This window comes from Mangifera indica, chromosome 12, assembly GCF_011075055.1.
Source record: "Mangifera indica cultivar Alphonso chromosome 12, CATAS_Mindica_2.1, whole genome shotgun sequence".
Classification (NCBI taxonomy): Eukaryota; Viridiplantae; Streptophyta; class Magnoliopsida; order Sapindales; family Anacardiaceae; genus Mangifera; species Mangifera indica.
This window is the reverse complement of record NC_058148.1, coordinates 7,614,263-7,639,633: the sequence shown is the minus strand read 5'-3', so window position 1 is coordinate 7,639,633 and position 25,371 is coordinate 7,614,263. Positions and strand designations below refer to the sequence as shown.

The 25,371-nt window shown below is 31.7% G+C and overlaps 2 protein-coding genes across 3 annotated transcripts; both read left to right on the top strand.

The window, feature by feature from the left end:
* The first annotated feature begins 2,270 nt into the window (after nucleotides 1-2,270).
* Nucleotides 2,271-11,706, top strand: LOC123192905 (ADP-ribosylation factor GTPase-activating protein AGD3-like). Of its 2 annotated transcripts, XM_044605608.1 has the most exons (20): nucleotides 2,271-2,464; nucleotides 2,673-2,842; nucleotides 3,666-3,742; nucleotides 4,859-4,959; nucleotides 5,169-5,239; nucleotides 5,351-5,413; nucleotides 5,966-6,010; nucleotides 6,688-6,753; nucleotides 6,867-6,914; nucleotides 7,023-7,118; nucleotides 7,205-7,246; nucleotides 7,640-7,855; nucleotides 7,951-8,082; nucleotides 8,163-8,387; nucleotides 8,525-8,611; nucleotides 8,691-9,029; nucleotides 9,394-9,539; nucleotides 9,646-9,739; nucleotides 10,446-10,936; nucleotides 11,106-11,706. In XM_044605608.1, exons 2-20 carry the CDS (start codon nucleotides 2,798-2,800, stop codon nucleotides 11,218-11,220), a joined length of 2,499 nt encoding a protein of 832 aa, XP_044461543.1. In that variant the 5' UTR covers nucleotides 2,271-2,464; nucleotides 2,673-2,797; the 3' UTR covers nucleotides 11,221-11,706. The 2 variants fall into 2 exon arrangements, with proteins under 2 accessions (XP_044461543.1, XP_044461542.1); XM_044605607.1 differs by having other exon boundaries at nucleotides 2,271-2,842.
* Nucleotides 11,707-19,044: 7,338 nt separating this feature from the next.
* LOC123192906 (inactive leucine-rich repeat receptor-like protein kinase CORYNE) lies at nucleotides 19,045-21,713 on the top strand. The gene is made up of 2 exons (XM_044605609.1): nucleotides 19,045-20,454; nucleotides 21,102-21,713. The coding sequence occupies exons 1-2, from the start codon at nucleotides 19,613-19,615 to the stop codon at nucleotides 21,409-21,411; spliced, it is 1,152 nt and encodes a 383-aa protein (XP_044461544.1). The 5' UTR covers nucleotides 19,045-19,612; the 3' UTR covers nucleotides 21,412-21,713.
* Nucleotides 21,714-25,371: the final 3,658 nt, after the last annotated feature.

The window sequence follows — 25,371 nt, the reverse complement described above, 5'->3', positions numbered from 1 at the left end:
CTGCTTCGAGGGCTGACAGACAGAAGAATCTCTTTACGCCCACGCGCTCCTTTCTCTCACTCCCCGATTCAACTTGCCTCATTTCGTCTTTTTCGATTCCAATTAATTTTTAATTTTTTGTTTCAATTTCACCCCTGGTTAAAATTACTAATTGGGACACAAATGGGTCATACGTATCATGGTTTAAAAAAATTGGACAGGAGCAATGGATCCAGTTGGATGAATCTCAATCATAAATTAAATTAATTGAATTACGTAAAAATTTGATTTGATTTGATTAATATAAAAATTTATTTTTTAAAAAAATTCATTATAAAAATTTAAATCAACACCTTTTTTATCATAGTTGAATATATATACTGTTAAATTAAATTTATTTTAATATAAAATAAGTCAAATTATATATTTAATTATAAATTATACAAATTTATTTTTAATATTAGTTTTAATCAATTAACTAGTTTGATTATCGATCAATTAATTTGATCACTGATTAAATCAAATCATCTCTTCTATCAAATTAATATTTGATCTGATTTTAAAAATATTAATATGTATTCAAAAGTTTGATTAAGATCATAGAACTACTATAGAAATAGAATGTATGCTTTGCAATTAAATATTGTTTTGTTATTATTATTCCTACTTTTTTTGCCTTTTGCAATTCTAAAAAATTTACAGATAGCTTCATGCATTGACATTTCTAAATAGATTTTTTTATAATCTCGGAAATTAAATAAAAAAACAATTGGATTTAATCCTTTAACATTATATTTAAAAAATAATAAAATTATATGTAAATATTTTTGAATATATATATAAATAATATGTTATTATATAATTGAGTGATTTTAAATTAATGATAAAGTAACGTCAATTATATGATGATATATAATCTGTGTACTTAATTAAATTATATACACAAAAGTATGTACACATAATAATGTTCAAAACAAGCAAACAAATTGTATAAACAATTATGTATAAACTAAGGTAAGAGCTTGCTATTGAGTGATATAATTTTTTGTTTTTTCTCTTACTTCACCCCAAGTTTATCATATTTTCCCTCCACCCCAAGTTTTAAAAATGATCATTTTCCCCTAAGGTTTGAGATATTTCTCTTGTTGCTTTTTTGGTAATTCGAGCCAACCAACCTCCAAACTGGTGCTCTATCCATCTCCCAGAGGAGGACAAATCGTCGGTCAATTAGAGGTCGACCGATGATCCATCGAAGTGAATATGTGCAATGCACATATTTGATCAATTGAACTATGATTTTATTTCTTCGTTTGACCAATCTATGTAAAACACAAATTTATGTGTCACACAGATTCTCATCGATAAATCGTCGGTCAACATCTAGTTGGTTGACGATTCATCCTTCTTCGGGAGATGGGTGGAGTGCTGATTTGAAAGTTGGCCAGCTTTGGCCACTAAAAAAGAAAAATCTCAAACCCTAGGGGAAAACGAGTATTTTTCAAACTTGGGATAGAGAGAAGATTGTTAGTTTTTAAACCTAAGAGAAAAATGTGATAAATTTATAGTTTTCAAATATTTTTAGTTAAATAACATTTTTATCCTTAATCTAGATAGTGAATTTTAATATATGAGTGGGTGTTTAGGTTTTTAAAAACTTATGGGCAGAAAATGTTATTTCACTAAACCTTGGGTGGGACATAGTCTTTTGTTTTTTATAATTACTTTATGCAAATATTTAGATATGATAAAATCAAACAATATTTTAAGGATATTTACATCTAATTATGTCATCTTTTGATTGGACAAATTAAAATAAAAATAAAAATTCATCTATATAATAATAATAATAATATTCTTTTGAAGTTTCCAAAAAATAATATTTCACTGTCAGCTGTTTCCCATTGCAATACAATCTATAATAATTTACTAAGATACTTAGATTCATATAATTTCCTAAAAAAAGAAAATTATTTTGAGGAAATGGTGGGTGTCATTCATATTGATATTTTGATTAAAAGAATTGGTTTATTTATTTTATCTGTAATTTTCTCTCCTCCGAGGGCAGCTCACACTATCATTCTCAGAAGATTTTGAAACTGGAACGGCGACGTTTTTGCAGAAGTAAAGGCACCAACTCCCTCGCACGCGCACACCCTCCAATCTCTTCCAGACTTCCCCTCTAAATCGGCCACCACCTTACTGCCCGTGGCTTCACGTGTCAAGAAGCGCGTCGACCCAACATCTCTTCCAGGTTTGTCATCATGGTGTAAATGTGGCCACAGTCAGGCTCTAGTCAGCTCAGAGTGGTTATCTCCGTTGTCAATTGAAGAACAGCCTATACTGCAACGTTTTAAGTTTTAACCCCACTCAAACTCCCAGTACGACACCGTCTATTCTTTCTACTGTTAACACTAATACCGCCTTCTTCTCTGCACAGAAAAAGCTAGACTTCGTGCTCTCCTTTTTCGCGTTTTTCTAAGAGTGTGTATGTTCTTTAGACATTTTCACATTAATCTCTCAATTTCCGAGACGAATCAATTCTCATGTTTTCTTGCCTCTTCTAGGGTTTATTATTTTCCCTTGATTTCTCTCAAACCAAGCAACAGCTTTAAAAATAAATTATAACAAAAGTTAAATAATAAAAGAATAAAAAAAATTCGAATCTGTACCTCACTTAACTGTCTATTCTTCAGTTTCAACTTCGAAATCGGAGCGAGATCTTTGCTATCCATATGCTTGCCTTTTGTTTGAGTTGATCGAGGTTTTCCTGTAATGTTCGTTGAGGTTTCTAAGGGCTGAAATCGACGTCGTTTCGAAAATGCATTTCACAAAGCTCGATGATTCTCCTATGTTTCGCACGCAGGTTAGTCTGAATGTACTTCAGTTATGGAGCTTAAGCAGTTAATTTGGAAAATTTTTAGTTGCCTTTTTCTCATAGATTTGAGAATCTGCGGGTTTTACTGACATCAGACTTCAGTATCATTGTATCTATAGTTGGTTAAATTTGAGAGAATTTAGGGTTCATAACCGCAAACTGGCCTGTAATAACTTTTCGACTAATTTAATATCAAGCATTTATTATTCATAAGTAAAAGATTTTTATGTTTTTTCATGTTTAATTTAGTAGTGTTAAATTACAATGTACTTTTCCTATAAAGATCTGATAATGAATGTATTACTCGACTCATGAGCTTCAATTTTCATAAAATATGTTATCTTGAAGAATTTTGCTTTCTTTGTAACATGGAAGAATAAAGATTATCTTAGATAAATTATTATCGTGTCACATTTATGGGATGAGAACGTCAGGCATTTGTGCCATCTTGTCTTTGTGACTGAATAGCCTTTAGAAGCACTGAACAAACTGGTTTTTGCAGATTCTACTATATGGATCGTTAAATACATGGGTCTTATGGGATTAATTTTCTGTGCTAGTTATTGTTTTCAATTGTTTCCTTCCATCTTTTGATTACTATGCATTTCCATAGGTGAGAGTTGTTTATGCTGGAATGAAGTATCTCTTTTGCTTTGGATGCTACTGATGTTTGTTTTAATTTTGATATTGAGGAAATTATAAAGTTTGAACTAGTATTCCATCCTTAACACAAATAAGAATGTTGATTTGTTTTTATTCCAAATGTGTACTGAAGTAATATGGGTTATTAACTAGTTCTTCGCTGAAACAGATACAAGGCCTGGAGGAATGTGCTGAATTATTAAGGGAGAGAAGTTTAAGATTTTACAAAGGATGTCGAAAATACACGTATGTTTACCTTCTTGAATGCATCTCTTATTTCTTCATAAGAAAAAAGGTCATACAAAATTGCATTATCCAGGTGTTCATTATGGATTACGTTTCTGTAATACAACATGAATTATCAATAGCTACATTAATTTATTCCATTGAAGAGAATTGTTGACCATATGGAAAACATGGTTAGGGTGTATTTAGCAAGTGAATTTTCACGGTTAGCGTACATGATCTAATTGCTTGGAACCTAATGTTTCCCCCTGCCTGCTACACCTTATTTGATTTTGTTAGGGACCTGGAATGAACAGACAGCACTTCCCCTGTTTTCTTTGTATTCACCAATTCTTCAACAATAGCAATGTAATACTAATATTTCAACTCAGCCAATGCAATCTATACACCCCTATTCTTATTTCCAGCAATCAGCATTAACATACAAATAAATTTCTCAGCAACAAACACAAAGCTAATACTTAATCTCAATGAAACAAACATCTCATTTCTGCATTACTGAAATTTCATAATAAGTTGAATAGGTCATTACAACTTGATTAATAAAATAAATATAACAACCAAAATGGAAGTTGACAATACGAGGTCCCCAGGCATTTTGAGATGCCTGTGCTCTCCCACTGCTTATCCGACTTAATTAATTTTCTGCTTACCCCTCTCTAACTGATTTCCACCCTTTTTGTTTCTCATCAATTCCTCCTCTCTCTTCATAGTGCCACGTGTCCTTATTGCCTCAAAATACCTCTGCACATTTTGGTTTGCCAATTGCTCCAATCCTTTGCTGCTAGCTGGAATATTCTCCTCTCCCTTGCTGCTATGCGACTTACTGCTGCTGTGCTCCATTCTTCTTAGCTTCTTCTTCATTTTGCGAGAGACATACACTGAGATCTAACAGATTTTAGAAACTTTTCATGCTTCTTACTGTAATTGCTTGTCGTCTCTTCTTTTTGTTATTTGTTGTGCTTTCTTTATTTTGTAATTATTATTATTATTATTCTTTTTGCACTTTTCTTCTGTATGGTTTTATTGCTCTGTCTCAGTATTGTTGTCAATCTTTGCTATTTTATGATCCTTGAGTTTGCGATAAAATTCATTTGCATTTTTCTTTATGTGCAGAGAAGGACTTGGGGAAGGATATGATGGGGATATTGCTTTTGCTAGTGCCCTAGAAACTTTTGGTGGAGGGCATAATGATCCTATTAGTGTTGCTTTTGGAGGTTTGCTTCTCCAAGTTCTATTAACAAGTTTTTTATTGGTTATGACTTGAAATATATTTTCCTTGTGGATATTGGATTGCCATTAATGCTTCCCTTTTTGGTTGCTTCAATTATATAAATGTACTGTCTGATTGAAATTTTCATACCGTTCATAACCTTGAAGAGTAGGATGTTTAGTGGTGATGATGAACTTCTGTTTTGTTATATAGGTCCTGTTATGACCAAATTTACCATTGCTCTGAGGGAAATTGGGACATACAAGGAAGTTCTTCGATCCCAGGTTTAAGCATTCTTTTAGCGTGTTTCCATTCTCTTTTATATTTTAATTGGGTCTTTCTTCAATCAAGTTAAATGGTTTTCTTGTTTGACCTACATGTGTTATTTTTTTCAGGTTGAGCACATGCTGAATGATCGATTATTACAATATGTCAATATTGATTTACATGAGGTCAAGGTAATGTTGATTGCTGATTTTACTGCATGAGAAATTTTAATAAATGTTGTAAAATCCTGCATGTTTAATAGGGTATTAATGATGTAGGAACAAGGGCACAAGCAGTTTCAGTTCCTACAACTTTTAGAGTTAAATGGTCTTGTTGTATGTGCGAGTGTGTGCAAATGTGAATAGTGTGTTTTGGTCTCCCTCCACCAGTGATGAATAGATTTTCTTTTCCTCGGTGAACATTGTTTGATATGAAAGCCAACTAGAATCTTATTAACTTTTTTCAACTCTTATATTAATAATTTCAAACGCGAGGTGCTTGTAAATGCATTTTGATAACTTAGTGAAGGTTTGCTATTTTTACCTTCTATCATAGGGCATTTATTGTTCAACTACTTCAATTTGTTTTGTTCAGTGTGAGATATTGTTGAATTCATGCTTGGATGGCCTTATATTTATTGCTGCGGGTTTGGCTTTCTTTTGCTGGTTCATGTGTGTCTGTTTTCAATTTTCTTCATTTCTGTTCTTCGATTTGTGAATCCAAGAGATCTCAACTCAATACAGGAAGCAAGGAAGCGTTTTGACAAGGCTAGCCTTCTGTATGACCAGGTGAATTCTTCATGACTTCTTAATTATTCTTCTTACTTATGTTCTTCTCATATGGATGCATTTAAAAATGAAATTCTCGTTTTTTAAATATTATTTATAAATATACTTGAACATGTTTCTGCTTGGTATTTTTCTTTTACTGTTTTGTACTTGCTGAAGTTTAAGTATGAGTTTGAGTGACATTTTATTCATTGATTTTAGAACATTATTAACTTAATATAATCTTTCCATTATAATTGGAATTTGAAGTAATGTATCAGAATCTAAATAGACTGTTTGGTTGTTGTATTGCTTGTTTGGGAGGTTGATTTCATGCTTGGTGAGAAACTAAGCCAAGTCATACTCTAAAAATCTAGTGACAACTATGAGAAACCTGAATGTTGTTTTTCCTTTCTATTTATTGATTTTTAAATTCTCTGCAGTTTTCCTTATAATTTAAGCCTTGATGAATAAATTAATAATTGTATGTGATATTGATGTAGCAATAAATTGTACATTTTGTTGATGATTTGACAGGGTGCTGGATGTCTTACACTTATGTTTGCATGAACCTTGACAGTTAATATTGTTTTGAGGATAAATGTTGCTTAAGTTAACTTTGTTACTGTTTTAAATAATGTGAACTTAGTTTTGGAGTTGTGTTCACTATATTTACTTTATTTTTATTCATGTTGCAGGCTCGTGAGAAGTTTTTGTCACTAAGAAAAGGAACAAAATCTGATGTAGCCACTGTTTTAGAGGAGGTATTATGTGATATGAATGTTAAGACACAAGTTTTTGGTCATTCTTGTTATATTCTTGTCATAGTATTGGTACCACCTTCTTTATAGTTCTAATATCCTTTGGAATTTTTTAGGAGCTTCATCATGCAAGGTCTACATTTGAGCAAGCTCGATTTAGTTTAGTAAGTAAACTTTTGCTGTTAATATAATTAACTTGAAATTTCGGATTTTGTTGTTATTATTGTAATTATTACTTTCAGGTTTTAATAATCAGTCAATGCCTTACCCAGGTAACTGCTCTTTCTAATGTTGAAGCAAAGAAGAGGTTTGAATTTCTGGAAGCAGTCAGTGGAACAATGGATGCACATCTTCGTTACTTCAAACAGGCATGTCATGTGAAGTATCTATTCTTTGAATACTTTTTCTTAAGATGGCTTTTCTGATTTTTTTTTTTTTTTTAAATTTCATGTAGGGTTATGAGTTATTGCATCAGATGGAGCCATATATAAATCAGGTTTGTCTTCCCTAGATGACTACATGTAGTGGGAGTTTATTTCTTTTTTATATTATCCAGGTTGTTTTCCAAAAAGGAAGATCAAGGAAGAGAAATATTTCCTGACCACGGATTATCCATTTTACTAAATTGGCTTTACCTCTTGTAAAATTGGTTAGGGGATGTGGTCACAAATTGGGTCTTGCTTGAATTTGTGAGTTTATTTGCTGAGGAAAGGGTGAAAGGGATGATTGAGTTTACTTGAATATCATATCCTTACAAGTGGAATAACTCTCCATATGGTGGGGATAGGGCTTAGCGAGCTGAGAGTTGGAGATCTGTACTTTTCTGATAGTACTATTATCTGCTTGTCATGGAAAATCTTGAAATAACAGGCCTATCATTGATTTGCAGGTGTTGACTTATGCCCAGCAGTCAAGAGAAAGGTCCAATTATGAGCAGGCGGCTCTTAGTGAAAGGATGCAAGAGTTCAAAAGGCAGATTGACCGAGAGAGTAGGTGTTCTTCCAATGGTTCTAATGGATCTCCTAATGGAGATGGTATACAAGCCATTGGTAGAAGTTCACATAAAATGATAGAGGCAGTTATGCAATCTGCTGCAAAGGGAAAGGTTTTGAAAATGCTTTTATAATTCTCTATTTCATCATTGCGATGTTTCTTTGTCTTCCTAATCATCTGCTTTTCAAAATGTACCTAATCTTTCAGGTTCAAACTATCCGACAAGGTTATCTCTCAAAGCGATCTTCAAACTTGAGGGGAGACTGGAAAAGAAGATTTTTTGTTCTTGATAGCCGAGGAATGCTGTATTACTATCGCAAGCAGTGCACCAAATCATCTGTAAATAATATTTGTAAAAGTAGTTAACTTAGATGTTATGAAGTTCACCATGTGATTTTTTCTGTCTTCTGCCTTTCTAGGGTTCTGGCAGTCAACTTTCTGTTCAGAGGAATAGTTCTGAGCTCGGATCTGGTTTGCTGAGTCGGTGGCTTTCTTCTCATCATCATGGTGGAGTACATGATGAAAAATCTGTTGCTCATCACACAGTGAACCTTCTTACCTCGACAATCAAAGTTGATGCTGATCAATCAGATCTTAGGTTCTGTTTCAGGATCATCTCACCCACCAAGAACTACACTTTGCAGGTATAACTTCAGATGCAGCTTGCTTTTGTGAGTTTGAGTTCCTACATAATTCTGCCAAAAGTGGTAGGATGGTGTAGGACTGAGTAATTGGTTGAAAATAGGTCCTCAATAATGTTAATTTGTGCCTGTCAGTGCAGGCAGAGAGTGCAATGGATCAGATGGACTGGATTGAAAAGATTACTGGGGTTATTGCTTCATTACTTAGTTCTCAGACTCCTGAGAGGGTAATTATTTAGATATATAGCTTGATTGGTGGCCATTGCTTTTCAAAATCAATTTGATGATTGTCATTTAATATTTCAGTGTCTGCCTACTAGTCCCATGGGAAGTGGCCATCACCGGTCTGGCAGTGAGAGTAGTTCATTTGAAAGTTCTGACTTTGATCATGCTGCTAATGAAGAATATACATCAGAGAGAAATCTTGCAACTTTGCATCATGAACGACATTTAAGGGGTTCACTACATCAGCGAGCTTGTGTAAAGAGTGAGAAGCCGATTGATGTGTTGCGAAGAGTGTGTGGAAACGATAAATGTGCTGATTGTGGTGCCTCTGAACCTGATTGGGCATCTTTGAATCTTGGTGTTCTTGTTTGTATTGAATGCTCCGGTGTTCACCGAAATCTTGGTGTACACATATCAAAGGTAAAATTTGTTCTATTGCCTGACCTTTTTAAATGTTTCCAATGAGATAATACTTGTGTTTTCTTTTCAAACACAGCCTGTTGTATTAATCATTATTGTTTTTTCTGTTGAAGAATATGTAAATATAAATGTTCAATGTTTTAAATACCCATAAAATTGTGTAAATATTTGAAGGTTCTGATCAATTTTAATTTTGATATAAGTAAATTCAATAATAAATAGAGTGTGCCATTGTTTTGAGGAAGTGAGTTATTAATTCTTTTGATTGGCCATACTTAAATGTGCTTGAAAAGGCTAAATGCAGATATCAATGTTGCTTCCTCATCCTTGAAGCTGTTGCCTTTGCATTTGACCTATGTTGCAGGTCAGATCACTTACCCTTGATGTGAAAGTGTGGGAGCCATCAGTTATAAGTTTATTTCAGTCTCTGGGCAATGCCTTTGCAAACTCAGTCTGGGAGGAATTATTGCAATCACGAAATACATTCCATATTGATCTTAACCCTGCAAGGTAAAGAATCCTCTTGATACTTGAACTTAGATTCTTTTCATTAACAGCAGTCTAAAGTTGGTATTTTTGCTTTTGGTCACTAACATTTACCTTCTTGTGGCTGAAGTTCATGCAAGTCTGATAGACCACAATTACTTCTTTCGGGAAAACCTAGCCCCTCTGATTCTATATCAGTCAAGGAAAAGTTCATTCATGCAAAGGTGTTACAGATTAACATCTACTTGGTCTTTGTAAATAAATTGTTTCCATGCACTATTTGCATTTACATTTTTATATTGTTATAGACTAAATGGGTAACAGACTTACATCTACTTTGGTCTTTATAGTGAATTGTTTCCATGCATATTTTTTTATAGATAACCTGAAAAATATGCATCATCTGTTGTTTTTTTCATTTTACTCACATTTTTCCATTATTGTTGTCTAACACAACCTTTTAACTTTATGGTTGACATGTAATGTCTGTGGTTTTCCATTTTGAGTTTCTCTTTGGTGTCACTTCTCAATTAAGAATATAATTACTTGTTTGATTTTCGCTTAATAGTGTTTCTATGTAATACAAGCAAACTTTTTGTCATAATATGTTTTAATTACCTCTTTAGAAATTAAAGAATAGTGTTATACTGAAACTCCATTTTCTTCTTTTGGGAAGTAATCATTGATGCCTGTTTTGTTGCTTCTGAGAAATAATTGTTTGGTCATACTGGTCATGTGATGGTTCAGTGGATTTTATTTGATTATTGAAGCGTAAAATATCTATGTACAAAAACATGCGATTTTTGGCAGATGAAATTATACTAAATACTTTGCATTATAGGAAAATTATATTGAGAGAAGAGCTTATGTATAGTTGGCATCCTAATTTGTATTAATTATTGGAGTTTTTATTTCTTCTTTTCTATGCAGTATGCAGAAAAGCTTTTCATACGCAGACCAAAAGACAACCGCAATTCCCATACTGTGGCACAACAGATCTGGGAGGGTGTTCGTACTAATGATAAGAAAGCTGTATACCGTCACATAGTTAGTAGTGAAGCAGATGTGAATGCTGTGTATGAGCAAGCATCGAGCAACCCTTCCTTAACGCTTGCCAAAGCAATGCTACTGAATGAGCAGACAAGCCTTGAGCACAGCTCCAGGTGCTTAACAGGGAATTCATCTGACAGGTCTTCCTCTGGCTCATTGAACTTGGCCAGTGCAAGTGAAGGCCAAACCATAGATGATGTAGATGGTTGCACCCTGCTCCATCTTGCTTGTGAAACTGCAGACATTGGCATGCTAGAACTCCTGCTACAGTATGGTGCAAATGTTAATGCAACTGATTCAAGAGGTCAAATGCCACTGCACCGCAGTATTCTCCGAGGCAGGCCCCAAATCGTGAGGCTGCTTCTTATGAGGTAAACTTTGTAATCTCAATCTTTTATCATCTCAATATTAAATATACCCTATGAAAATCATTTATGCAAGGGTGTCTGGGTGATATTTACCCATAAATTTAAGCTCATTATTTTGTCATCGTGATACATAATCCTCTAAAAGGCATGTTAAAAAAATTGTACTTTGCAGAGGAGCTGATCCGCGGGCTGTAAATGGGGAAGGTAAAAATCCACTTGAATTGGCCGTTGAGTCAAACTTCAGTGATGCCGATGTGCTTGCAATATTATCTGATTGGAATGGGTAAAATCTCCAAGAAAAAAAAATCAAAGAAGTTGGTTTTTGTATAGTTTATATTTACTGGAAGAATTCGAGATCTTTAGTTTTGGGTTACAGGAGATGTGTGGAAGGTTGTTATAAGAGACAAATGAAGTGAAAAATGTGAGTGTTAGGTTGGCATGCTTGCTCAAGACCCCTAAACACCCCCCTACCCGCCATGGGCATAAGTGCAAAGTTAATCACTCAGAATGTTATAATTTAAAAATTGACCTCATTGATGAGTTGAGAGTGGCTGTATTGGCTGTGATATGATTTTATTTAATCAGTTCGATTTCTTTTTGGTTGGTGGAGATGCGAGGGTGTGGTTTAGGGCATTGTGTATTGTAAGTACATTGGCTATTTTAGTAAATTGAATTTGTGCCTGTAAACTTCTTTTTGATGTAGCTGTTGATGGTCAGCACCACATTGTACTCTTTAAAATGTTATAATATATCATCTATAATGTTAGTAGAAATTTAAAGTTGAGACTGTAATTTTATATAAATAGTTTTGCAACATTGAATTTTGGTTAACGCCCAGCGGGGATGCGAATTCAGCAGGTATAATATATTTACTATGATGTATTCTTTGTGTGTAAGCACCTCCATGGCCTGTTGGACTTAGGTTCAGTGTAACAATATCATGATTTTTAGCCGTTTCATCATTGTGAACTTAGGTTTAATGATTCATCATGTTATATTTATATATTAACCATTATTCTTATGAAATATTAATTTTTTTTTTTTTTTTAGAGGCGTATAGGATACATTTTATTATTTGAATTTTATATAATTTTTCTAATATGAAAATAAAATATTTAGAAGTATCAAAGATTTCATTGAAAGGTCTTGCAAGATTGAACCTATTTATTTCTGATAAGGTTGATTTATTATTTTCCCACATGAGGTACTGTTTTAAAACGCCCATTCCACTCATTCAATGCATAAATCTTTTTTTTTTTTTTAAACCTAATTTTGTTAATAAAAAAATCCTGACACTGGTAAAAAGTTAAATTATTACCACTAATTATATTACTTCTTAGAATTATTATATCACTAAAAGTTAACAAAAAATTAAAATAGTTTGTTCCATGAGCAAATTTGTTATGAACAGACTCTTCTTCCCCTTTTGACTTTCGAACTCTTCTTCTTTACAGATGATTTTTATGGCCTCAGGTGGACGACGCTTCTAACGGCTTTGGGTTTGGAAAAGGTAATAGTTCTGGTGACTAGGAATATATTTGGCAGCTCTAGTATGTTTGTCTCTGGTGGGCGATAGTGGATTTGGGTTTAAACAGGTGACCGTTGTGACAATTAGAGTTTTCATATTTAAATTATAGTAATTAAATTATATATTTTTAAATTTGTAAAAAGATAAAAGGATATATTTAAAATGTTAACATGAGATTTAAAAAAGGTTTTTTTTTTAATTTTTCAAATTAATAAATGATTAAATTACTATTTTACACTTTTAAAATTACTTTTTTACGATATTAGGTTTTAAGTGAAAAAAATATACATATCCATTCTTTGATTGAAAAAGTGTTTTAAAACAAAATCATCAGTGGGAAAATGTAAATCACTTATACGATAATAATCTAAAGTTACAAATGATGTGTTATTATATTATTAAGTAATTTTGAATTAAAGATAAAATAATGTCTAATCACATAATGATACATCATTTGTATATTGAATTATGTACTTAAAATTATGTATACATAATATTGCTATATTTTTATTAAGCCAAAAGACTTATTCCAACCCAAGGTTTGCTCTATTTTCAAACTCATATATGTAAAGTTTCAAAAACTTAAACACTTATTATTCTATTAAAATTCTCTGTTAAGGTTAAAAGTAAAACCTTCTTTTAATAAAAAATATTTAAAAGACAAAAATTTTATCTCATTTCTCTTCTTAGTTTAAAAAAATAATGATTTCTCTCTACTCAAAGTTTGAAAAGTTGTCTTTCCACCTTACAATTTTTTTTCTTTTTTTTTGGTGACCATCTATATTCCGGCTAATAGTCGGTCTTCTCACCAACTTCTTCTCTTGTCAAATGTTGACGTCAACGCCTGACTATCATTTTCGTTGGACAAAGACAAATCGTGTTCGTCCAATGAAAAGATGAAGATGATTTGTTGTCTTCATCTCTTCAGGCAGGACGAATACGATTCATTTTTTTCTAACCAAAGATTGATGTCACCATTGTTCAGTTGTCTCTTTTTTACGCTAATCTTTGGCTAGACAAAGTCGATTCATCTTTGTTCGTTTTAAAGAGATAAAGACAATAAATCATTTTTGTTTGATGAAATGGTCATTGAACGTCGACGTCTAACGAAAGAAGAAGTTGATGAGAAGGCTGACTATCGACCAAAATGGAGATAGTCACCAAAGAAAAAGAAATAAAACTTTAGAGACAAAATATAACTTTTCAAACTTAAGATGAGAAAAATTGTTAATTTTCTAAATTAAGGAAGGAAAAATAAGATAAATTTTTTATTTTTTAATATTTTTTATTGAATAATAATTTTATTTTTAACCTTAATAAAATATTTTAATAAAAATGAGAGTAATCGAGTTTTTTAATAAAATTTTTATTAATGTGTTCATTGAAATGGCCCACGACCCATGAAAATTAAGATATATTTGTCAACAACTGCAGTCTGCATAGCCACTGGCATCGAGATCCCACTTTGACCTACATCTTGTCCTCTGACTTGGTAAATAAGAAAAGAAAAGTATGGAAAGTATGGGTATAATGTGGTCAACAATATAAAATGTGTTTGCAAAATGCAATTATAAATTTAGATTAAAAATTATAAAAATTATATATAAGTTTAATACGATATATTATCAATAATATTTTTAAAAAATACGATAATATTAACTCTGATTTTACAATTTTCATGGTCGATCCGATTAAAATCAAATAAAAATTTTAAATACAAAATATTAAATTGATCATTTGACATAATATAGTACAACACATAATCTAGATTCAAATTATGGTCACAAGACTTTAAAACAAAATACTTAACCATGATTAAATTAATAAATCAACACTAACACAGATTTCTTTGGAATTCATAACAATGAATTTTGAAAGAACAAATTAATAAAAAGATTTAATAATAATAAATAAATTATATTTATATTTGTCTCACCTTTATTTCTATAACAGAGTGAAATTCAAGTCATGTAGACATCATTATTAGACATAAAAAAAAAACTTCAAAAGTGTGTAATTACAAAAGAAAAACCCTAAACCATAAATAAAAATTATCCTTACATTTATTTCATATCCCTAAAATCTTTATTTTGTCTCATGTCATTTGTCCTATAGAACATGATTCATCAGATTTGTATTTTTTTCAAAAAATAGACCAAGATTTGGCTTTAATGTCAAAAGAAGAAGAAAAAAGAAAGTTATCTTACCAATTGAAACAATTAAGATCAAAATCTATTATGACAAGAGTATTCTAGTATAATATTGATAAAGTAATAATTTTTTTACCATGAACGAGCCACTAATATGAATTGTCGTTTCTTTGACGTCATCAAATTAAACGATAAAATAATGAGTTGATGACAAAAATTAGTAGTTGAAAAAATAAATATTTTATTGTTAGAGTCTTTCAATTTGAAAAGAAAATAAACGCAACTTGTCACAAATTTTGTCTCATTCTTACACGTTCTCCAACAAAAGTGCATGTAATGAAATTATAGTAATATTGAGGTAGAAACGGACCAAAATTCAATCAAAACTAAATAATTAAGAATATAAAATATAATAGAAATATAAGCTTATCAACTACCCTCAAACTAAGTTTTGATCATCATTAGGCAAAAAAAAAAACAAAAAAGTTATAAATATGCATAAACTCAAATTTATGATCGTCCAATCTCAACTTGATTTCGCACTATGCCTCAAAGATAGCTCACAATTTTAATCAAAGAATATAACAAGAATGCAACCAAAAAATTTCGTAACATCAACGTTAATTGGGCTCTAGTCGTGAAATTTGAGTAGTGTGAGTGTGATTATCCAATCTCATCTTCCTAATATGCACTCAATTGAAGAATAACCTAAAATAGTTCAAAGAAGGTGTGAAGATCAAGAATTCTTTACAATGAAAGAAAGTAACACAAGAGGAGTTTGATTATTTAATCAAGAATAAAACCTAAAAAATAGTGATCAACTTGAAGGTAGTAAAGCCAAGTGCAAATGCATGTTTAAGAAGAAAGAAGGAATTCCGAGAGTTAACCATCTAATTACGAAGCTAAATTGATAGTTAAGGGTTCACATAGGTTCAAAGAGTAGAAAGGAAGATTTCTGATGGAGCAACCATAATTGTTTGAAGATAACTCTATTGAGAATAAAGTGTGCTTACTTGAAAAGTCTTTATATAGTCTTAAGGTAGTCACCAAGGCAATAGTATTTCTCAGACCTTTCACAAAAAAACGTATTTCTCTTCACTACTTAAGCCAATCCCTGAAATTAAGTTCTAATTAGTGTTGTTTATATCAGAATGCTAAGTCCCAAAATATGCATATTGGGTTGTGTTGATGTTGATTATGTTGGTAATTTAAACACTAGAAAATCCATGATTGGCTTTGTGGTTATTGTGTGAGAAAATCTAGTTTGCTGGAAAGCCAATCTGCAAGCAATGGTAACTCTATCAATAGCATATGTTGAAAATGTAGCCATTATACAAGATGATACTAATGAAGCAACTTGATTGAAAGGGTTGCTTTGTAGACTTTGGTTATCAACAGAAGTAGACTATGTTGAAGAATGACAGTCAAAAGTTTTTTTTTATGTGTGTAAAAATCAAGCATTTCATGAAAGGTCAAAACATACTGATGTGAAGCCATGGTTTATTTGAAGCATGGTTGAGGAAAAATTATCCAGTTGGAGAAAACTCTTAGAAAGGAAAATCTTACTTATATGTTTATCACATGTTCTTACTTAGTAAAAACGTGAATTATTCATATTTAATTTGTATTTTAAATAGATCGTTCCAAATTTTTGAACCAAACCATATTATATGCGTATTTTATATGTTTCTCGTATTAAACATATATTTTTATAATTTTTTATGTTTTTTGTTATGAAATTTTTAAAATACGAAAATGTCATTTACATGTTTAATTAAAAAAAACCCAATTTTTGTCATTTAAATCTCTAACCTCTCTATAATTTTTTCTGATAATTAAATTTTGATTATATATTATGTTATATTATATTTAATAGTCAATTAAATACTTTGTATTTAAATTGTTAATAAAAAGATCTTTAAAAAATGTTAAAATTATTATTGATATTATCATATTTTTATAAATATATTATTGACGAAGTGTCGTATTAAATTTGTATATACACGTTCCGTATCTTTTCCAAATCTGAATTTTATAATTATTTTTTTATAAATATATTTTTTATCATTTATCGTATTATACTCAAATAATTTCTATATCTTTTTCTTTTTCCGAGGTTCCTATACTTATTATCTAGTAAGTCACATCTATCACAATAATACTTGAACCTAATAAGCTAACCATCCATGTTTGGTTTAAACAAATTTGTTACAATCGAGTGGCCTTTTATTAGTTCTATTTTTTTGTAATTTTCAAAAATAAAAAAAAAATTATATTTTGTATTAAAAAACCCTAAAAGATAATTTTAATTTTATACCATTGTGTTGAATTATATTTGTTGTAAATCTTTAATTTATCTGATTTTATATAATATTAAGTGTATCTCAAAATTTCCAGGTTAAAAGGGTAATTATTTTAATTTAGAAAAAAAAATTAATTAAGATGTTAAAGCAAATGATTCTTCTTCAAATCAAATCAAAAAAGTAAAAAACAACTTTAATCACTCTCCAAATACCCACTTAGCACAAATTCCCGTGCTTCCCTATCAACGCTCCAGATTTCATCTCTAATCGTAGCAACGGTAAAGTTCTTCTGCCTCTTCGCTCTCTCACACACAACGATGTTCTGCCTTTCGGCCTCGCGATAGCGACGCAAGCGCAACAAACAAATCCTTATTGCCTACGTGGCAGTGGGCCCTATCCTGTTTCCAAAGGGCGGGACACTTGTTTTCACTCTTTTTTATTTCATTTTTATTTTTCGTGTAATTACAATTTTATCCCAAACGATTTATTATATTTTGACACTATTTGAACATAACATTTGTTTTCACTCTGCGATCGTCTTCCCAGAGAACGATGAGTTATCTTGTCTTCATCTGAAAAGATAATTTCTCTTCTCAGACATCGTCTCTTGACGTCGGATGGGTTAGGATGAAGTTGAGGGGGGTCGACGGTGGAAGAGAAACCGTCGGGAGGAAGAGACGGCTGGCGATAACATCAGAGAAAATGAAGGAGTTTCGAAACTAAACCCTAGGGGGAAAAATGTGATCTTTTTAAACTTAACTTAGAGGAGAAAAATTAGTTTTTTAAATTTAGGGGGGAAAATAAAATCATATTTAAATTTATTTTTAATATTAAATATAAAATGATGATTTTACTTTTATTACCGTTAATTTTAACTGTTCATGGGTAGGTAAATGGTATTTCTATAATTAATGGAGAAACTTTGAGAAATCAACATAATTTGATTGAAAAATAGATATTTGGCCTAAATAATGATATATAATTAAAAATAAAATAATATTTAATTATATTATAATATATTATTATTTATATAAAAAACTCACACAAATAATTTTATTGAAAATAGAAGTGGTTGAGCAAACACCAATTTAAAGGAAAAAAAAACAAAAGAAAGGGTACAGAAACACATGGTGAAACATTCACATCACAGTTCACACAACCCAATTCACAACACTTCATATGGCCAAACGACTATTTCCCACCCAAGGTATGCTGTAATGACAAGTTTCCCCCCTTTAACTATGGAAATACCAAACACCCACCCATGGCCAGTTAAATTTAACGGGGTTAAGGGTAAAATTGTCATTTTCTCTATAATATTAAAAAATAAACTAAAATATAATTTCCTTTTGCCCCCCTAAAGTTTGAAAACAAAAATTTTCCCCCAGCCTAAGTTTAAGAAAATGGCAGTTTCACCCTAGGGTTTGGTTTTGAAATCTCCGGCGACCTCTCCGGCTCCGTTGCCGACGGCTTCTCCCTCCCGAAGAATCCTCTCCTTCCGGTGATCGGTTTCCTCCCATTTGGAGGTCCGATCGTCGCCGGAAAAGCGGTGGGAGACGAAGAACTTCGTCGGGGAAGACGAAGTTCTTCGTCTTCCCAGACGAAGACGAAGTCGTCGTCTTCGTCTGGGAAGACGATCGGCTTCCCAGGGAAGACAACCGTCTTCTTCTGGGAAGACGATCGTCTTCCCAGACGAAGACGACGACTTCGTCTTCGTCTGGGAAGACGAAGAACTTCGTCTTCCCCGACGAAGTTCTTCGTCTCCCACCGCTTTTCCGGCGACGATCGGACCTCCAAATGGGAGGAAACCGATCACCGGAAGGAGAGGATTCTTCGGGAGGGAGAAACCGTCGGCAACGGAGCCGGAGAGGTCGCCGGAGATTTCAAAACCAAACCCTAGGGTGAAACTGCCATTTTCTTAAACTTAGGCTGGGGGGAAATTTTTTTTTTCAAACTTTAGGGGGGCAAAAGGAGATAAAATTTTCAGGCGTTAGGGTTCTGTTAAATTTAACTGGCCATGGGTGGGTGTTTGGTATTTCCATAGTTAAAGGGGGGAAACTTGTCATTACAGCATACCTTGGGTGGGAAATAGTCGTTTGGCCACACTCATATTTGTATACTAATTTTGTTCTTGTAGGGACTAGAGTATTTCTGTTTCCACTCTAACAATAATAGCTCAGAAACCACAGTAATTATTGGTCAAGAAAAAGGACTTTGGTCTTGTATTGGATATCTTTCAGTCTCTGACTTTGAATCTGCAGCAGGTTTTGAAGTATAGCAATTGCTGAAAGAAAATGTGGTATTTTGGTTTTAAACTAGTGTTAAAAGCTAGAAAACTTTGTAGAATCAGCTACAGAGTCAGATTCCTTTGAGAAGTAGATAATAGGAGCTAGTGGTAAATGATTCTTTGTGTCTTTCTTTTGAAGATTTTGAGCAGAAATTCCTTTTTTGTTTTCTTATCTTGTAAACACTTGTCATTTGAGAGTCTATGAAGCAACTAAAAGGTTCTTTCATCTGGTGTTCTTCTTTTCGAGTTGAAAGTGGAAAAAGTTGGGAGCTTTCTTTGTTTTTCTTCCAGGTTTGAGCTCTAAAAACGACATCTTTGTCTCCAAGTAAGTCAAGCACAAGATGAAGTTTTTTTATGTGGGTTTGGTGTTATTAAGAACTTTTGTGTTTCTCTTAGTTTCTTTTTAGTCTCATGGAGAAAACCCCAGCTGTGTTTTTGCTGTTTATGATTCTTTGGTTTCACTACACAAGTGTGCAATGCCAAGAAAAAAGTGGTGAAGCTCCATCTCCTTCTAAATCAGAAGAAGGTGATAATGGGATTAAAAGAATCATCCTTAGCATTGTTTTAGGAATATTGACTGGTTTGATTGCATCCATTCTTTTTGCTTATATAGTTAGATGCTTTTATGGTTACATGAACCAGACACCAATTCTCAAGGGGCCTGTTTTATTTTCACCAAAAATTGCTCCCAAGACACTCCAAGCAGCTCTAGCAAATGAGAACCAATTGCTAGGCTCAAGTCCTAATGGAAAGTACTACAGAACTGTTCTTGATAATGGGCTCACAATTGCTGTGAGAAGGCTGGAACCCTTTGAGAGTGGTGGTTCACCTGAGAAACCGAACAAGGCGGCAAAGAGACGGATTCAACAACAGCTGGAAGTTCTTGCTAGCTTGAGACATAGAAATCTGATGAGTTTACGAGCTTATGTTCGCGAATCTAATAGGTTTTATTTAGTTTATGATTATGTGCCAACTGGGAGTCTTGAGGACGTTGTGAATAGAGTTAGAGAGAATCAGTTGCAGCTTGGATGGGAAGTTAGGCTTAGAATTGCGGTTGGAGTTATTAAGGGTTTACAGTATCTTCATTTTACTTGCAATCCTCAGGTTTTGCATTATAATTTGAAGCCTGAAAATGTGGTGTTGGACGCTGAATTTGAGCCTCGGCTGGCAGATTGCGGGTTGTTGAATTTAATGCCAGATTTTGATGGAGCAACTTCTGCTTATAGTGCTCCAGAATGTTTCCAAAATCACAGGTATAAAATATGCTTCTTTCAAAATTTGTATTGTATTAAATTCAGTACTGCTTATGATAATTGCAACTGATATGAACTCAGTAATATTTTGCATCCAAGGTCGTGATAGAAATTGAAGTTTGCCTCAGGGTTAATCGCCGTCTAAATGAGCAATTTAGATTTCTGAACTTGTAAATTATTTTCATTCTCTTGGTGTTTCTGCTATTAACTAGAACTTTAAAGTACGTGGTGGTTGATGGAAACAACATTATTGACTTGCATGTTCAATTTGATGCTATGAAGTTCTGTTTCTATTATTTCTAGTTGCCTAAAAATGGAAGGAAATGTGTATGCTTACATACATATTTAGCACTTAGGACTGATCTAGAACATCATTTTAGTTTTGTTCTTTCCTGTTTCGTCACTGCATTCGACAGTGAAAGAAATTTCAAATTTAGCAAACTGAAGAGTGTTATAGAGCTCTAGTACTTTCCACTGGATTCGTGTTGATTTGGTTTTCTTGTCATTTGCTGGTCCAAGTAATTCATATGTGCTAGTCAGTGAGCTTCAACTGAAATTTTCATGAATGCCATATTTTCTTCAAAACACTTATATAAGCAAAGCACTTTGTAACCATGTGAAGTGTGAAGTATGATGTATTTTGGCAGTTACACGGACAAGAGTGATGTCTTCAGCTTTGGGATGATATTGGCTGTTCTATTAACTGGTAGAGACCCCACTGATCCATTCTTTGGCGAAGCAGCCAGTGGGGGAAGTTTAGGGCGGTGGCTTCGGCATTTGCAGCAAGCAGGGGAGCCACGAGAGGCACTCGATAAAAGTATTCTTGGAGAGGAAGTTGAGGAAGATGAGATGTTGATGGCAGTGAGAATCTCTGTTGTCTGCCTATCAGATTCACCTGCAGATAGGCCTTCCAGCGATGAGCTCGTCCCAATGCTGACTCAACTGCATAGTTTTTGATCAATATGTAAGTAATTCATTCAAAACCAAGTCCTCAGATTTTCGAAATCGGGTATTCTGGTCTGCAATCCCTGTCAAGTTTAGTTTAGATTATATTTTAAAGATTTCATGTTCGATTTCTGTACACGACTAATGTAATGTAGAGTTCTAACAGGATGAACTTGATCATTTTGGTCATATAAATGTGATTGTGGGTGAGCCACATTATTGTGTTTTCTCAAACATCTAATAGTGGTGGGGTTTTGTTGGCTATCTTTATGTAGACAAAACTTTATTGAAATCAGGATTGCTTCTTCTTACAATCTGGCCATCTTTTATTTGCATACAAATCTGTTATAGACAGCCCTTGTGCATGATATTATTGTATTTGGACATCCTTTTGCTTGGATGGTATAACACTTAAGGAAGTTGCTTGAATTATATATTACTATAACATAGCATTCATGTGACAACTTTTTGTTATTTTGAAAAAAAAAATGCATGAGTGTTATATGAATCTGTTTCTTTTATCTTTTTGGTACTCTTTAAGGATTGTATGTAACAATTGGGCTCACTTTCAAGGTAATATTGAATATTTGCCTATTATTTTCGACCCATTTGATATTGAACCGATCATATCAAGTAGGGAGGATAATTGTGTTAAGTAAATTAAAAATTTAATGTCGGTATGTTTCTAACGAGTTTCAAACCCATGTCATCTTACTTGAGTGCATCACCTTTCATGTCATCTTTTGCTGTATCTTTGATTAATCAAGTACTTGTCATTGCAGTTAAAAGAGTAGTGAAATTTGGTTAGAGTTACCTTTGTATTTTAAAATTGTCTTATATGAAATACTTAAATTTATTTGTTTTATCAAGGGAAACAATTTTAATATCTCAAATATTACTGAATATTTGATTCATGTAATTAAAATACAAAATGGTTATAAATTGAAAAAAAAAAACCAAGAAATTTCAAACTTACATCTATTAATTTTTAAAAGAATAAAAATGTTATTTAATTAAAAATATTAAAAAATTAAAAATTTATTATATTTTTTTGTTTTAGTTTAAAATTTTAATTTTTTTAATTTAAAGTTTAAAAAATAATAATTTTTTCTTAAGATTTTTTTTTTTTTGCCATTAGAGATAACAAATTTCATCATTTCTAGTTTTTATTTTTTCTTTTTCTAGTATTTTATAATTAAATAATATTTTTATTTTTAATTATATATATTTTTAAATAAAATATTAAATTTTTAAAAATTAGTGTGCGAGAATTTAAGATTCCGTCAACCACAACCTTGTGTGGGAATAAGTCTTTGTGGCGAAAGAAATAGCGAGGGAGAAAGAAAGTTGAAAAGTAGTAGGGCATTAAAATGGTTAGTCCGTGGTAAAAGCATGTGACTGACACAGTGACTGAGAAGTCGTGCCCCTCTGCCCCAGCCAATGCCTCTGGGACCGAACAGACAAAAACTAATCCATGCATGCTTCAAAAGTACTACTGCTGTCACTTCTCACAGCTGTCATTTCTTCTCACTTGGTATTAAAAAAACACAGCATTCTCTCTTTTATTTTTTAAATTGCCGATGACAGCACACGGGAGTGGGATTAGTCTTTATACTTTTGACTGACTTATTTGACAGTGAATCGATACATGGAACAAATAATAATAAAATTACATTATTTAGCATATATATTTATATATTTTTATATAATTAAATAAATTTAAATCTATAATAAAATAATATTTTATTATATAATAATCTATTATTGTATATTTATTTGTATATATAAAAATAGATTTATGTATGATATTTGTGTATTGTGTGAACTAGATTCATACAATATTGGTTGATGCATAAATTTATCTCATGGATTTGTATGATTTACATAGATTTGTGTGATATCCAATGATTTTTATTGGATTTCGATCGTTTTCACATTAAAAAACCACAGAAGAAGGAGAGGGTTTACTAATGTTAGAGTTAACGACGCACTAAAAAAAATCACCATAAAGAACGGTTATAAATAAAATAAAATAAAATTTTGAGAGTATAAGTGTAATATTTTAAATTTTGAAGGAGGAAATTATTATCTCTAAAATATAAAAACCTTAAGAACCGTAAATAGTAGGGGTGAAAAATAATGGTTTAAAATTAAACTAGTAGAAAATTTTGAATTTTTAAAATTAAGATGAGAAATAGAGATAAATTATTCTTTTTTAAATAAAAATTTTAAAATAACAACAGTAAAAATTAATAAATAAATGAAGGTTTAAAATTCTTAAAATTAATAAATAAGAATTTAAAAAAATAATAAACTTTGAATGAGAATAAATTTTTTGACCTACTTATTTATATATATAAAAGTGTTTACGAATAGTATAACCCTCTCGCAAAGAATCTTCAAAAGACTAATTTTGAGGCATTTTTTCTCGAGATCAACCGTTAGTATTGAAGCTAAGTTGTTGATAAGCAACAGTACTAGGGATAAAATTTCCAAGGTGTATATTGACTGGATTATTGGTTTCTTTTAGGGGGCGTTTAGTTTGGATAATATTTGATTACTAAAATAGAAAGATTACCTTGAAGATAGATTACTTAAAAGATTACTGGGTATAAATGATTACTATGTTTGATAAAATTTGATAGGTATAAATAATTATTGTGTTTGGTTAAAAGTAATAAAAGATTACTAGTAAATTATTTTATTTAAATGTCTTTGAATATAATTATTTTTAAATATTTTTTTATATTATTTGTCATATTAATTAAAAATAAATTTATTTTTATCTCAAAAAAATAATAAATAATAATATAATTATAATAAACTCAAGATTACCTCAGTAATTTTTAAATACCTAAGGTGAAAGTGGTAATCAGATTATCACCTATATTACCTGTCACGTCAGCAATGGTAATAAAAAATTACTGTAATCTTTTATTATTGATAAACCAAACAAAGGAATAAAAGATAGATTATCAAGGTAATCATAAAATCCCCCAACCAAACGCACCCTTATTGTATAATCTTCATGTCTAGGCCTTCACATTTATTTGTAAAGGTGGGCAATATTTTGGCTGTGTTTATCTTCACTTTTGAATTTTTGAACTTTATCATGGTAAGAACTTTGACAAACCTTTAAGAGTAGAGGATGTTAGGTTCTTTTGTATTGGCTAAGTAGGTCTAGATAGATGTTAGTTTTTTGTGTTATCTTTTCCATTGGACGGAAGAGCGTAGGTTGTTTTCAGACCTTTCGTGAGAGGGCTCATGTGCTTCTTTTGTGTTTACATGTATATTTAATTACAAAAAAGAAAAATGTTCTAATGATTCATCTCAATAAAGTCAAATTGGGTGATTAGGTTGTAATAATTCCTCTAAAATTGAATGGATGAATTGTAATGATACATTTAGAATTTGTTAATTGAATTGTAACGATTCATTTGACATTAACATTGTCGATTAAAACTAATTGTTAATGTTAAAGTTGAGTTATAATGATTCATCTAGATAACGCTAAATTAAGTGGGTGGATTGTAATGGTTCCTTTGTAATCAAATGAACATCATTTCAACATTGGTTTAACTTTGTTTTGGGATTTTGAAGTTCATTTACGACATTTTATTTTAATTTCATACTTTTTTGTTTTTGAGATTTTAAAGTTCATTTTAAACATTCTTACGTAACATAAAAAGAGAAATAAATTGAGGGGAAAAAACCCTTAAACTTAAATAATGAGTTTTAAAATTTGGTTGAATTTGGATGAAACACCCTTTTTCATCAAAACGCATGCACATGTATTAAATAAAAGTTTATTGAATTTCGACTAATTTATCCTAAGACTTCCATTAAACTAAATTGACAAATTTTTACTGATCGAATCTAGGTGATATGTCTATTTTTTGTCAGCCTTTTTTGTTCGGTAAATAATTCAAAACAAGATTTTATAAGTATGATAGAGAATTAAACTTAGAAATT

What these genes read in the sequence shown, in the direction of transcription:
- LOC123192905 (XM_044605608.1), top strand. Translation starts at nt 2,798, where the DNA reads ATGCATTTCACAAAGCTCGATGATTCTCCTATGTTTCGCACGCAG. An exon ending in TAGCCACTGTTTTAGAGGAG is followed by an intron (nt 6,754 to 6,866) that starts GTATTATGTGAT and finishes GGAATTTTTTAG; the next exon opens with GAGCTTCATCATGCAAGGTC. An exon ending in AAAAGTTCATTCATGCAAAG is followed by an intron (nt 9,740 to 10,445) that starts GTGTTACAGATT and finishes TTTTCTATGCAG; the next exon opens with TATGCAGAAAAGCTTTTCAT.
- LOC123192906 (XM_044605609.1), top strand. Translation starts at nt 19,613, where the DNA reads ATGGAGAAAACCCCAGCTGTGTTTTTGCTGTTTATGATTCTTTGGTTT. An exon ending in GAATGTTTCCAAAATCACAG is followed by an intron (nt 20,455 to 21,101) that starts GTATAAAATATG and finishes GTATTTTGGCAG; the next exon opens with TTACACGGACAAGAGTGATG.